The sequence below is a fragment of the Ursus americanus genome, chromosome 4 (assembly GCF_024610735.1).
Source record: "Ursus americanus isolate L20-20 chromosome 4, mUrsAme1.1.p, whole genome shotgun sequence".
In the NCBI taxonomy this organism is placed as follows: Eukaryota; Metazoa; Chordata; class Mammalia; order Carnivora; family Ursidae; genus Ursus; species Ursus americanus.
In genome coordinates this window covers 55,456,782-55,471,861 of record NC_142130.1, presented here as the reverse complement: position 1 = coordinate 55,471,861, position 15,080 = coordinate 55,456,782, and the positions used below count along the sequence as shown (strand labels likewise).

The window sequence follows — 15,080 nt, the reverse complement described above, 5'->3', positions numbered from 1 at the left end:
TATTTGAGACCTTTCTGGTTCCTTGAGAAAGGCTTGTACTGCTATATACTTTCCTCTTAGGACCATTTTTGATGCATCTCAAAGGGTTTGAATAGTTGTGTTTTCATTTTCATTTGTCTCCATGAATTTTTTTCATTCTTCTTTAATTTCCTGGTTGACCCATTCATTTTTAGTAGGATGCTGTTTAACCTCCATGTATCTGAGATCTTTCCAAACTTCCTCTTGTGATTAAGTTCAAATTTCAAAGCAGTGTGGTGTGAAAATATGCAGGAAATGATCCCAATCTTTTGGTATTGGTTGAGACCTGATTTGTGACACAGGAAGTGATCTATCCTGGAGAATGTTCCATGTGCACTCGAGAAGAATGTGTATTCTGTTGCTTTAGGACAGAACGCTCTGAATATATCTGCAAAGTCCATCTGGTCCAGGGTGTCATTCAAAGCCCTTGTTTCCTTGTTGTGATCTGCTTCGATGATCTGTCCATTGCACTGAGTGGAATGTTAAAGTCCCCTACTATTATTATTATCAATATGTTTCTTTCATTTTGTTATTAATTGGGTTATCTAATTGGCTGCTTCCTGGTCAGGGACATGAATATTTACAATTGTCAGATCTTCTTGTTGGGTAGATCCTTTAATTATCACATAGTGTCCTTCCTCATCTCTTTTTGGTTCAAAATCTAATTTGTCTGATATAAGGATTGCTACCCCAGCTTTCTTTTGATGTCCATTAGCATGATAAATGGTTTTACACTCCCTCACATTCAATCTGGAGGTGTCTTTGGGTCTAAAATGAGTCTCCTGAAGCTTATTGACGGGTCTTGCTTTTTTATCCAATTTGATACCCTGTGTCTTTTGATTTGGGCATTTAGCCCATTTACATTCAGAACAACTACTGAAAGCCATGATCTTAGTGCCATTGCGTTGCCTGTAAAGCCTCTGTTTCTATACATTCTCTGTTCCTTTCTGGTCTATGTTAACTTTTAGGCTCTCTCTTCACTTAAGGGATCCCCTTTAATATTTCTTGCAGGGCTGGTTTATTGATCGCAAATTTTTTTAGTTTCCATTTGTTCTGGAAGCTTTTTATCTCTACTTCTATTGTGAATGACAGACTTGATGGATAAAGTATTCTTGGCTGCCTATTTGTCTCATTTAGCACCCTGAATATATCATGCCTGTCCTTTCTGGCCTGCCAGGTTCTGTGGATAGGCCTGCTGCCAATCTAATACTTCTACCCTTGCAGATCACAGACCTCTTGTCCTGAGCTGCTTTCAGGATTTTCTCTTTTTCTCTGAGATATGCAAGCTTCACTATTACATGCCTTGGTGTTGACCTATTTTTATTGATTTTGAGGGGGGTTGTCTGTGCCTTCTGGCCTTGAATGCCTGTTTCCTTCCCCAGATTAGGGAAGTCTCTGCTATAATATGCTCCAATATACCTTCTGCCCCCTCTTTCTCTCTTTCCTCTTCTTCTGGGATCCCAATTATTCCAATATTGTTTCACTTTAAGGTATCACTTATCTCTCGAATTCTCCCCTCACGATCCAGTAGTTGTTTATCTCTTTCTCAGCTTCTTTATTCTCCAATATTTTGTCTCCTGTATCACTAATTCTCTTTTCTGCTTCATTTATCCTAGCAGTTAGAGCCATTTCTATTGTACCTCATTAATATCCTTTTTGATTACAACTTGATTGGATTTTAGTTGTTTTATTTCTCCAGAAAGGGATTCTCTAGTGTCTTCTATGTTTTTGTCAAGCCCAGCTAGTATCTTTATAATTGTTACTCTAAACTCCAGTTCTGACATCTTACTTACATCCATACTGATTAGGTCCCTGGCAGTCAGTACTGCCTCTCGTTCTCTTTTTGAGGTGAGTTTTTCCATCTTGTCATTCTTGCACAAAGTGGTCACTTTTCTATTTGAGAACTGCAGCAATTCTTTTCTTAGATCTCAGGTTGAGTTCACAGGTGTTCAGAATGATCTGACAGCAATCCAGCTGAATTCCTGAGACCAGACAAAACTAAGTTCTCCTACTCCCTTTTTTAAAAATTTATTTATTTGAGAGAGAGAGAAAGCAGAGTGAGTGAAAGAGAACACGAGCAGGGTGGGGGAGAGGGAGAAGGAGGCTCCCCGCTGATCAGGGAGCCCAATGTGGGGCTTGGGATCATGGGATCATGACCTGAGCCAAAGACAGATGCTTAACCGACTGATACACTCAGGGACCCCTTTCTTGATTAAAACTCTTTACAGTGCAGGGATAGAGGGCACATACTTCAATATCATAAAAGCCATCTATGAAAAGCCCACAGCAAATATCATTCTCAATGGGGGGGAAAAAGAGCTTTTCCCCTAAGGTCAGGAACATGGCAGAGATGTGCACTATCACCACTGTTGTTCAACACAGTCCTAGAAATCCTAGCCTCAGCAAACAGACAACAAAAAGAAATAAAAGGCATCTGAATTGGCAAAGAATAAGTCAAACTCTCACTCTTCGCAGATGACATGAGACTCTATGTGGATAACCCAAAAGATTCCACCCCCAAATTGCTAGAATTCACACAGGAATTCAGCAAAATGGCAGGATATAAAATCAATGCACAGAAATCTGTTGCATTTCTATACACTAAAAAAGAAAGAAATTAAGGCGTCAATTCCATTTACAATTGCATCCCAAACCATAAAATACCTAGGAATAAATCTAACCAAAGAGTCAAAGGATCTGTACTCAGAAAACTATAGAACACTCATGAAAGAAATTGAGGAAGACACAAAGAAATGGAAAAACATTCCATGCTCATGGGTGGAAGAACAAATATTGTTAAAATGTCTATGCTACCTAGAGCAATCTATACATTTGATGCAATCCTTATCAAAATACCATCAACTTTTTTCACAGAGCTGGAACAAATAATCCTAAAATCTGTATGGAACCAGGAAAGACCCCAAATAGCCAAAGGAATGTTGAGAAAGAAAACCAAAGCTGGTGGCATCACAATTCTGGACTTCAAGCTCTATTACAAAGTTGCAATCATCAAGACAGTATGATACTGGCACAAAAACAAACACATAGATCAATGGAACAGAATAAAAACCCAGAAATGGACCCTGAACTCCATGGTCAACTAATCTTCAACAAAGCAGGAAAGAATATCCAATAGAAAAAAAGACAGTCTCTTCAACAAATGGTGGTGGGAAAATTGGACAGCCACATGCAGAAGAATGAAACTGGACCATTTTCTGACACCATACAGAAAAAGAGACTCAAAATGGATGAAAGACCTAAATCAGAGACAGGAATCCATTAAAATCCTAGAGGACAACACAGGCAGCAACCTCTATGAATCTGGCCACAGCAACTTCTTGTTAGATAAAGGCAAAATGGACTGTTGGAACTTCATCAAGATAAAAAGCTTTTGCACAGCAAAGGAAGCAGTTGACAAAACCAAAAGACAACCAACAGAATGGGAGAAGATAACTGCAAATGTCTTATGAGATAAAGGGCTAGTATCCAATATCTATAAAGAACTTCTCAAACTTAACACCCAAAAAACAAATAATCAATCAAGAAGTGGAAAGACATGAACAGACATTTGTCCAAAGAAGACATACAGAGGGCCAAAAGACACATGAAAAAATATTCAACATCACTTGGCATCAGGGAAATACAAATCAAAACCACGAGACACCACCTCACACTAGTCAAACTGGCTAAAATTGACAAGTTAGGAAATGACAGATGTTGGCAAGGATGTGGAGAAAGGGGAACCCTCTTACCCTGTTGGTGGGAATGCAAACTGGTGCAGCCACGCTGAAAAACAGTTTGGATGTTCCTCAAAAAGTTGAAAATAGAGCTACCTTATGACCCAGCAATTGTACTACTATGTATCTGCCCCAAAGATACAAATGTAGTGATCCGAAGGGGCACCTGCACCCCAATGTTTATAGCAGAAATGTCCACTGTAGCCAAACTATGGAAAGAGCCCAGAAGTCCATCAACAGATGAATGGATAAAGAAGATGTGGTATATATGTACAATGGAATATTACTCAGCCCTCAAAAAATTAAATATTGCCATTTGAAATGATGTGGATGGAACTAGAGGGTATTATGCCAAGTGAAATAAGTCAATCAGAGAAAGAAAATTATATGATCTGACTCATATGTGGAATCTAAGAAACAAAACAGAGGACTATAGGGGAAGGCAGGGAAAAATAAAACCAAACAAAATCAGAAAGGGAGACAAACCATAAGAGACTCTTAAGCATAGGAAACAAACTGAGGGGAGGGAGGTTGGGGGTGGGGTAACTGGGTGATGGACATTAAGGAGGGCACATGATGTAATGAGCTCTGGGTATTATATAAAACTGATGAATCACTGACCTCTACCTCTGAAACTAATAATACACTATATGTTAATTGAATTTAAAATAAAAAATGTATTTAAAAAATAAATGAAAAATCTATAAAATAATTTCAATTTCAGAAAGTCCAGTTGGAATTTGATGTAATTATACCAATTCAGAGTAAAAAAACCAGTCCTCTAATAATTATTGCACATGTTAATAGTTGTTTTAATTTGTCTTTCCTTGCTACCCAATGGAGAAACAAAAACTTTTCACTGGCAGATATAATCTTTTAAAATTGAGATTTATAGGTAAAAATGAAAAGAGATAACTGGTAATGGAAGACTGGATACTACTGCTCAAAGACCATTAAAACTAACTGAGAGGAACAAAACCATGCAAGTTATGAAGACTGGACAGAAAAGTGAAGAGGACACCAGGTAAAGTGCCCTAGGCACAACCTGGGTATTAGAGGAGTTCCGATTCATACAAGAGGGCTTCTTTGTGTCCAAAGCCTCTTACTATAACTGAAACTCATGTAGGAAGAATCCTAATTCTTTGAAATGTTATCTTGTAGTAGATATGTCTGTTTCTCAAGTCTTTAAAAAGAATTAGGATCTGTCTTAATTCTAGAGTTACATTTATAACAAGACCTCTTAATTCAATCATTTCTGACTCAATATCCTCCAATAGCCTCTTCATTGGACTCCCTACTATTATTCCTGCCTGTCTTCAACCCACTCTTCACAGAGCAGGGAAGATCGTAAAAATAAACAAAAACACAAATCCAGTCACATCACTACTCAGCTCTAACAGCTTCCACGCACTCTTAGGAAGAAGCTCTAACCCTGACATTTTCTACAAGGCCCTGAATAATGTGACCTACTCACCACACACTCAGTTCCACCTTAGCTGTGCCAGCTTCTTTTCTGGCACCTCCAAAGCTCCTTCCCACCACAGGGTCTTTGCATCTCATTTTCTTCCCTAGAATGTTTTTCTTCCTTGTCTGTCTAGAACTTCCCAATTAATCCTTCAGTTCCCCCACTTAAAAGGGACTTCCTTGGAAGAGTTAGGCTCTTTATCAATCTCCCACTCCTCCCACCCTTCTGGCCTCCTATTGTTGGAACTTTCCCTTTATCATACTTACCATAACTGCAGCTGAGCTATCATGTGTTTGAAACCTTTTCCCAACCCTGTACTGTAAGGTCCATGAAGACATAATTGTATCTTATTTACTGCTGTTTTCCCAGTGCCAGGCATATTGCAGGACACAGGGCAGTGAAGGAAATATAATCTTGCTATGTGCTCTTGCATAAAGGCATGAAAATTAGTCTACCTCACACAAAATCATGACTCCATCAACAATACATAGTATAACAAGTGTTTGTGAGAGTTTAACAAATGAAGAAGCTGTTGAAGTAAAATTTTTCACAATCTTTTCATTCCCAAATACTCTAAATTTCCAAATAGTTTGCTAAGCTGGGGACATGTAGTGATATTCCTTCAAAATATTCATAGAATTCAGTGTGGCAGCAAAGTTTCCTGGATGGAAACAAACTGAGGCTCTCAACCAAAGCCAATCAGCATTCAAATGAATGAGTCATTAAAAGAAATCATGTCTGAAAGGCCACCCAAGAAGAAATGGTAAGAAATTCAACCAGGGTTCTCTTGGATTTAGCCAATTCACTTATAACTTCAAATAAAACAAATGCTTCATAGAGGCAAGGATATGCAGAAATGTAAGTAAAAACTCAGGAGAGACCTATGAAATGAGGATTTCCTATGATTATGCCCTTCCTATAAAGAAGTTCCTGATTATGGTAGATATTTCAAAAAACTTTGGCATCTAAGATTCATCTAAAATAGTGACATAACCATTTGAAATTTGGCAGACATATGTAAGTCTACAACATACTGATTCTGTTATCCGAGATCACTGTCAACTCTTAAACTTTAATACAGGACATTTAGGTTTCTGTAGAATAAAAAGCTCCATAACTTAAATACCCAATGTAAAAGAAAATTTTTTTTAAATGAAGGGATATTTATTTTCAAGGAACCTTAACAAGGGGCACCTGGGTGGCTCAGTTGGTTAAGCAGCTGACTCTGGATTTCGGCTCAGGTCATGGTGTCGGGGTCCAGGGATCCAGCTCCATGTCGGGCTTCACACTAACCAGGGAGTCTGCCTGAGGATTCTCTCTCTCTCCTTCTCCCTCTGCCCCTCCCCCTACTTGTATGTGTGCAAGTGTGCATGCACTCTCCCTCTCTAAAATAAATCTTTAAAAAAAGAAATCTTCAACTCAATAAATAACAAAGAGAGAAAGGTGAAAGTATAAAGAAGAAAAAAAGTAACAAAGCTGATACCCAGCGGAGAAAACCCAAGGAGAATTAAGAAGCAAATGAATTGTACATTTTCTACCCTCTTACCTATTAACTCAAGACTTCCAAGAAATAAAACTGAAAGGATGGGAATCTACTCAGTGTTTTTATCTTTTTTTATCTTTTTAATCTTACTCTCCTGATGGTGGGGAATGAGTGAGTGAGTGAGTGTGTGTGTGTGTGTGTGTGTGTGTATGTGTGTGTGTACGGTGGTGAAAGGGGAAAACTAACATTTGTTTCGATCCTACTGTGTCATGTGCTTACAGACACTACATGCGTATTAGAGTTAGTCCTTGTCACCAATCCACGGAGGTTACAGGAAGTGAAATGACTGGCCAGCAAGCACCTGGCGAGCACGTGGCAGAGGCAGGGGTGTTCCTCCTCCAACACCACGCGGCCTTGCTTGCCCTGGTTCTGCGGGAAATATCGTTCATTTAGCGTAATGTTTCCAGTTTTTTCCTTTCCATTATTCATCCAAATGAGTCTTCTTTCTCACTGTCTCAGAGCAATTTTATTAGCTTTCCCACTCTGTTCCATAGCTTAGAAATTAGGAAAAAGTAGACCTTTCTTCCCACAGAACAGCTGCTTCTCTATCACTTTCTAAATGGAACTGTTAATGAGACCTATGGTGTCTACCTCAAGCCCAAAAGAGCTGAGAAGGAACAGCTTGCACTGCCCTCAGTCATTCTCAGTGCCCAACATTCTCACACTTAGCAGGTTCTTAATTTTCTCATTTATACAATATAAAGTAACAGCTTTTTAAAAATTTTAAATTGTTAGCTTAATCATTGTTCAGTATCAAAATAATCATCTATTTTCTAATTTAAATGATTGCTTTGCTTGGCATATTCTTGCATTAACAGCACCTCTTAAAACTTTCCTACCACAGTGCTCCTAACAGCAGAGGAAACAAATCCATACCACAGTAGCCAAAACCCAGGAGAGATTTTGTTCAAATTTTGCATTTTATTTTAGAAATTCAAGGAAATTTTGCATTCTATTCCACTGAATACACTTACTTTTAATTTTCCCCCAAGACTTTTTTGTCAACATTAACAACCTAGCAAATATCTCAGGTTTATTTTGTAGTGTCAGACTCTATGCCTTTGAGAAGAATGGTAATGTGGTCTTGAACACAGTACTATGAAATGGTAAGCTGTGGATAATAAAGCTTCAAAAATCTGTATAATACATTTCAATAACTGACAAATTTTTTAAAAGTTATTGTCATTTGTGTTCCAATATTATAAAAGTGAAAAATCAGTATTTCCTCTACTATGGAAAGGGAAGTGTATGGAATTTACATAAATGTTAGTGTATGGAATTTACATAAATGTTAATATACTTCTAATTTTTAGAATTCTGAAACTGAACTAATTTTATTTGCAAAATTTATGTATGTATTAACTGTTCAGTCTTTCTACTCTATTCTAACCTCAGATAACAAGTACTAGAAGAAACACTTCATTTTTGTTTTTAGAAATTGTAAAATGTGGAAGTTGTGGTATAAAGTTGAAAATTACCTTGTTTATCTATAACTGAGTATGAGGCCAAAAATCCTCGTCCAGAAACATGGATTCCACTCATGAACAGCACTGTAATTTCATTGCTTTTTGATTCAATTGAATGGTTCATCTGCAACCCCAGACCACAGTATTTGCCTAGGAATGAGGGAAAAAAAAGATATTTGGTATGACTCTCATGAAGTCAGAAATATTTACAATGTAGGTAAGAGCATCAGAATAATATACTGAACTGGACATTAAATAGAAAATGATGATTAGGATGTTTAGTGATTAAAAATCACATTGCTCTGAAGAAAGAAAAAATGCCAACTGTAAATAATTCAAAGGAAAAAAAATGACATAGGCATCAGTGATCTTACAAGGATTGCATTTCTTATGAAAGACATTTCTTGTATACTCTTTAAAATAGGAGTGAGGGATTAAAAAAATTAAAGCATTTCACGCATGCAGGTGGCTCATAAACAAATTGACAGTTAATCAGTAATATTCCTAACATATTCCCCACAAGGTACCCCTAGATTCTTGGGCTTAGGGCACCCCTTAAACCTTTTTCAGACTCCCCCCAATTTTTCTTCCAAGGATTAACTTTTAGTCAGTCCCTTTAGGTGATCGTGCCCAGTCCTACAGCTTTAACTATGTTCGGACAATTCACATACACTCTCCCCAGAGCCTTTCTCTTGAAGTTCAGGCGTAGATATCCAACTGCCAACTTTTATCCTTTAATGTCTAATAGACATATAAAAATAACATACCCTAATACAGATTAATAAAAGGGAAGAAGAAAAAAATTAGAGCAAGATACTCACTAATAACTAATAAAAATGCATTTTCTTATGTGCTTGGTAAAAATCACAAATTCTGAATAAAGAATAACATTCCAAAAATGTTTTAGCTTATGGCAATATCATTCTAGAGTAAAAGTAATGTGTATTTCCACAAACACCATTTTCAAGGACTACATATGATCTTCTGAGTAAAATATCCTAAGGAATCAAGAAAACCCCAACAGAACTGGGTAATGGAACTTTTAACAATGTCACAGGATCAATATACAAAAATCAATTATATTTCCACATACTGGTCACAAATAATCTGAAATTAAATTTTTAAAACTTCACAACAGCATCAAAAATATTAAAATTTAGGGATCAATTTTTTAAAAAAAAATTCAAGGGGTGCCTGGGTGGCTCAGTCAGTTAAGCATCTGACTCTTGATTTTGGCTCAGGTCATGATCTCAGGGTTGTGGGATCAAGCCCCCTGTCAGGCTCTGCACTGGGTGTGGAGCCTGCTTAAGATTCTCTCTCTCTGCCCTCCTCTCTCTGTCCCAACCCCCATGCTCTTGGCACTCTAAAACAAACAAAAAAAACAAAACAAAACAAGTCAGTACACTTAAAAAAAACAGAAAACACTGGGGCACCCGGGTGGCTCAGTTGGTTAAGCATCTGCCTTCGGCAAAGGTAATGACCCCACAATCCTGGAATCCAGTCCCACATCCGGCTCCCTGCTCTACAGGGAGCCTGCTTCTCCTGCTGCTGCCTCTGCCTGCCACTCTGCTTGCTTGCTCTTTCTCTAACAAATAAATAAAATCTAAAAAAAGAGAAAGAAAGAAAGAAAAAACACTGCTTGAGAAAAATTAAAGGAAACCTAAATAAAATGGGAGACAGACCAAGTTCATGAACTGGAAGACTCAATATTGTTAAGATGTCAGTTCTCCCAACACTGACTTACTGATTCAACGCAAATCCCTATCAGAATCCTAGTGTTGTGTGTTTTTTTGGGTTTTTTTTTTAGAAAATAACAAGTAGAGCCTAAAATGTATATGGACATGTAAAGGACACAGAATAGCCAGAACTGTGTAGTGAAAAGACAGCTGAAAGACTACTATAACATGATTTTTACTATACTACTACAGTAATCAAGACAGTACGATACACTGTAATGGCAAATCCTGATCTATATCGAAATCTTTATTTATATTATATCTCTATCTATATCTACACCTATATCTCTATATATTTCAATGGAGCAGAACAGAGTTCAGAAATAAACGCACATATGTGGTCAACTGGTTTCTGACAAAGGTGTGAAAGTAACTCAATAGAGAAAGGATAACTCTTTCAACAAAGGTATTAAACTAGGTGGATATTAATATGCAAAAAACAAATGAACTTAAAACTTTACTTCAAATCAAAATGGATCACAGACTTAATTCTAAGAGCTGAACTTATAAAACTCTTACAAGAAAACGCAGGAGAAATATTTGTGAATTTGCATTAGGCAAAGATTTCTTAGATCCAACACCAAAAGGAAAATCCATTAAAGAAAGAAATGAGTAATCTGCACTCAATCAAAATTTAAAATGTTTCCTCTTCAAAAGATACCATTAAGAAAATGAAAAGACAAAACAGACTGGGAGGAAATATTCATGAAACATTAATCTAATAAAGAACTCATATCTGAAATGTGTAAAGAATTCTTACAACTCAATCTCATCTTGTAAAATGGGCAAAAGATTTAAATAGCCACATCTATAAGATTTTATTTATTTATGTATTTATTTATTTAGAGCACTCGAGCATGAGCGGGTGGGGGGGAAGGGGGGGAGAGAAGCAGAGGCAGACCCTGGGATCATGACCTGAACTGAAGGCATATGCTTAACCGACTGAGCCAACCAGGCGCCCCATTGTAATATTTGTATAATTATTTTAAATACATTCATTATTTTGTATTTTATGTGTTAGATCTAAAACCAGGTAATTCTTTGTTTTTTCCAGAAAATGGGAATGATTTAACCCTAAAGCCATACTGACAGTTGTCAGTTAAAACAAAACCCCCAAATTCTAAAACATCTAACACTGTCTATAGATTTTATACATAGAAAAGAAGAAAAAAAGAAAAGTACAATAGTTGACTCTGTAGGTGCTTAAGTGAGTTCAATATATACCAAATAAACACCTGCCCCCACATCTTACTCCCCGCCAAAATGAATGTCTCTCTCCTCACTTGGTTGTCCTTTTATCAAAGGTTTTACCCATTATACAAGTAATGCAAGCACTTAGCAAAATACTCTGGGAAAGGAAGAAGAAAATTCATTCCTAATCTGGGCAATATATCCTAATCTGAGCAATATACTAGTTAATTCTTTAATTCCATTTTCCTAGTTTGGCCATTTAAAGGTACTCCTAAATCAACATAAATCATTTAACTGCTAATAATTATAGGTTCTACTGATGGCTCTCAAGCCCCGCCAATATCTCTAGAAGTTTCTCATGGATAAAATAAGAATTTCAAAAAATAGTATATGGATACACAAAATTATAAATAAAAAAACTCATCAAGTACAGTAATCACCATAGACCTATGAAACACTGGTTTTAGTCTAAAAGAATCCAAGCTCCAGGCAAATAAAAATGTTTAAAAAACCATTACCCTTAGGAAATTAGAAAAACAAATTAAATCCAGAGTAAGAAGAAGATATAAGGATTAGAGCAGAAATCAGTGAAATTGAAAACAGGAAACCAATAGAAAAAATTAGTAAAGCCAAAAGCTGATTCTTTGAAATGAAGGTAAGTCTCTAATAAGGCTAATTAAGGAAAAAAAGAGGACACAAATCACTAATATCAGAAATGCAAGTGTGGACACCACTACAGATCCAATGGTCATGAAAAGATATTAAAGGAATACTATGAACAAATCTATCTCCACAAATTTGTTAACCTAGATGAAATGAACAGGTTCCTGGAAACACACAATCTGCCAAAACTCAAACTAGAAGAAACATTCTGAATTTTTTTTTAAAGGGGTATTTTATTTTATTTTAAAGATTTTATTTATTTATTCGACAGAGATAGAGACAGCCAGCAAGAGAGGGAACACAAGCAGGGGGAGTGGGAGAGAAAGAAGCAGGCTCATAGCGGAAGAGCCTGATGTGGGGCTCGATCCCATAACGCTGAGATCACGCCCTGAGCCGAAGGCAGATGCTTAACCGCTGTGCCACCCAGGCGCCCCAACAATCTGAATTTTTATTTAAGAAACTGAATCAATAATTAATAATCTTTCAAAAGAAAGCACCTGGCACAAGTGGGTTCACGGATGAATTTTACCAAACATTTAAGGAAAAGTTATACCAATTCTCTGCTATCTCTTGCAGAGGACAGAAGCAGAAGGAATACTTCCTAACTCATTCTATAAGGCTAGCCCTACCAGAAAACCAAAATCAAACATACTATATGAAATGCAACTACAGGTCATTATTTCTCATGGAATAGACATAAAAATCCATAACAAAATATTAAGAAATCAGGGGCGCCTGGCTGGCTCAGTCGGGAGAGTGCACAACTCTTGATCTCGGGGTTCTGAGTCTGAGTCCCACACTGGGTGTAGAAAGTATTTAAAAATAAAAATCTTTAAAAACATTAAGAAATCAAATCCAACAATATATTAGAAAGAATTATACACCATGATCAAGTGTGATTTATCCCAGATATGCAAGGTAGGTTTAACATTTTAAAATAATGTAATCCATCATATCAACATGCAAAGAAAAAGTACTGTGATCAAATCAATAGATGCAGAAAAAGCATTTGACAAAATCTAACATCCATTCATGATATAAACTATCAGTGAACTAGGAATAGAGGGGAACTCCTTAGTTTAATAAAGAATATTGACAAAAAACCTAAGCTAACTGGGGCGCCTAGGTGGCGCAGTCGTTGAGCATCTGCCTTCGGCTCAGGGCGTGATCCCGGTGCTCTGGGATCGAGCCCCACATCAGGCTCCTCCACTAGGAGCCTGCTTCTTCCTCTCCCACTCCCCCTGCTTGTGCTCCCTCTCTCGCTGGCTGTCTCTGTCAAATAAATAAATAAAATCTTTAAAAAAAAAAACAAACAACCTAAGCTAACATCAAACTTACTAGTGAGAAATTCAAAGCTTCTCCAGTAAGATCAGAAACAACGCAAGAATGTCCCTTCTCACCACTTCTCTTTTACATCATACTAGAAGTATTAGTTAACACAGTAAGACAAGGGGGAAAAAAGTACCAGATTGGAAAGGAAGAAATAAAACTGTTTGTTCACAGAAGATATGATTACCTATGTAGGAAATACATAGAAAAGCACAATGCAGAAAATTGTGCAACAAAATAAAGCAAGTGGGACTGTATCAAACTAAAAAGTTGTACAACAAACGAAACCATCAACAAAGTGCAAAGACAACCTATGGAATGGAAACAAAAATGCCTGCAAACCATTTATTTGTTAAGGGGTTAATATCCAACATATATAAAGAACTTATATGACTCAAAGCAAACAAGAACAACAAAACCCAATTAAAAAATGGCAAAGGACCTGAACAGACATTTCTCCAAAGAAGATATATGAAAGGCCAACAGGTACATGAAAAGATGCTCAGTGGCACTAGTCATTAGGGAAATGCAAATGAAAAACACAGTAAGATATCACTGCATGTCTGTTAGAATGGCCATCATCAAAAAAGTAAGAGACAACAAATGCTGGTATGGATTTGGAGAAAAGAAAACCCTGTGCACTGTTTGTGGTATTGTAAACTGGCACAGTCACTACAGAAAATAGTATGGAGGATCCTCAAAAAAATTAAAAATAGAACTACCATATGATTCAGCAATTCTATTTTTGGTAATATATCCAAAGCAAATAAAAACACTAACTCAAAAAGATATCTGCACCCCCACATTCATAGCAGCATTATTTATAATAGCCAAGATATGGAAACCACCTAAGTGTCCATCAATGGATAAATGGATACACGTACATGTAACAAAATATTAAACAACAAAAATATCATTCACCCATAAATCATGAGGAAATCTTACCATTTGTGACAATGATGGACCTTAAAGGCATTATGCTATGTGAAATGAGTCACAGAAAGACAAATACAGAAAGACAAAAAGTGAGATGATCTCACTTACATGTGTAATCTAAAAAAACCCCCACCAAACTCACAGAAAACAGTGTCAAGCTTATGGGTACCAGAGGCAGAGGCACCTACGCGTGGGGGTCAGGGGAAGAGGAGATGGTGGATGTTAGCTGAACCTACTGTAGTAATCATTTTACAATATATATAAATGAAACCATCATCCTGTACAGCTTAAATTTATATAATGATGTATGTCAATTATTTCCCAATAAACCTAGAAAAAAATACCAGTGAATTATTTTGTGGCTATCAACAAAATGATTTGAAAGGATATATGGAGGGACGAAAGACCCAGAATAGCAAATATAATATTAAAGAAAAAGCTGGAGGAATGACACTACCCATCTTTAATACTTACTATAAAGCTACAGTAATCAAGACAGTGTGATATTGGTGAAAGCACGAATAGATCAATGAAAAAGAAGAGAAAGCCAAGAAGTAAATCCACATAAATATGGTCAACTGAACTTTGACAAAGGACCAAAGGCAATACAATGGAGCAAAGATAGTATTTTCAACAAATGGTGCTGGCACAACTGGATAGCAATATGGAAAAGAATAAATCTATACACAGACCTTACACCCTTCACAAAAATTAACTCAAAACAGACCTAATAGTAAAATGCAAAGCTGTAAAACTCTTAGAAGATAACACAGGAAAAAATCTGGATGATCTTGGGTATGAGTAAGATGATGACTTTTTAGATAGGACACCAAAAGCCACGATCCATGAAAGAAATAACTGATAAGGTGGACTTAATTAAAATTAAAAACGTCTGCTCTGGAAAGACAATGTCAAAAGAATGAGAAGACAAGCCACAAAGTGGGAGAAAGTATTTACAAGATACACAGGTATCTTGTAGACAGAGGACACATCTGA

General features: G+C 36.7%; 1 protein-coding gene across 2 annotated transcripts in view; it reads right to left on the bottom strand.

Moving 5' to 3' along the window:
* DCBLD2 (discoidin, CUB and LCCL domain containing 2) overlaps window positions 1-15,080 on the bottom strand; it is a 118,350-nt gene that overhangs the window by 32,454 nt on the left and 70,816 nt on the right. For both annotated transcript variants that reach the window (XM_087861700.1, XM_045785371.2), the window contains one exon: window positions 8,242-8,379. In XM_087861700.1, coding sequence (XP_087717826.1) covers window positions 8,242-8,379 — 138 coding nt within the window. The remainder of the gene's footprint in view (window positions 1-8,241; window positions 8,380-15,080) is intronic.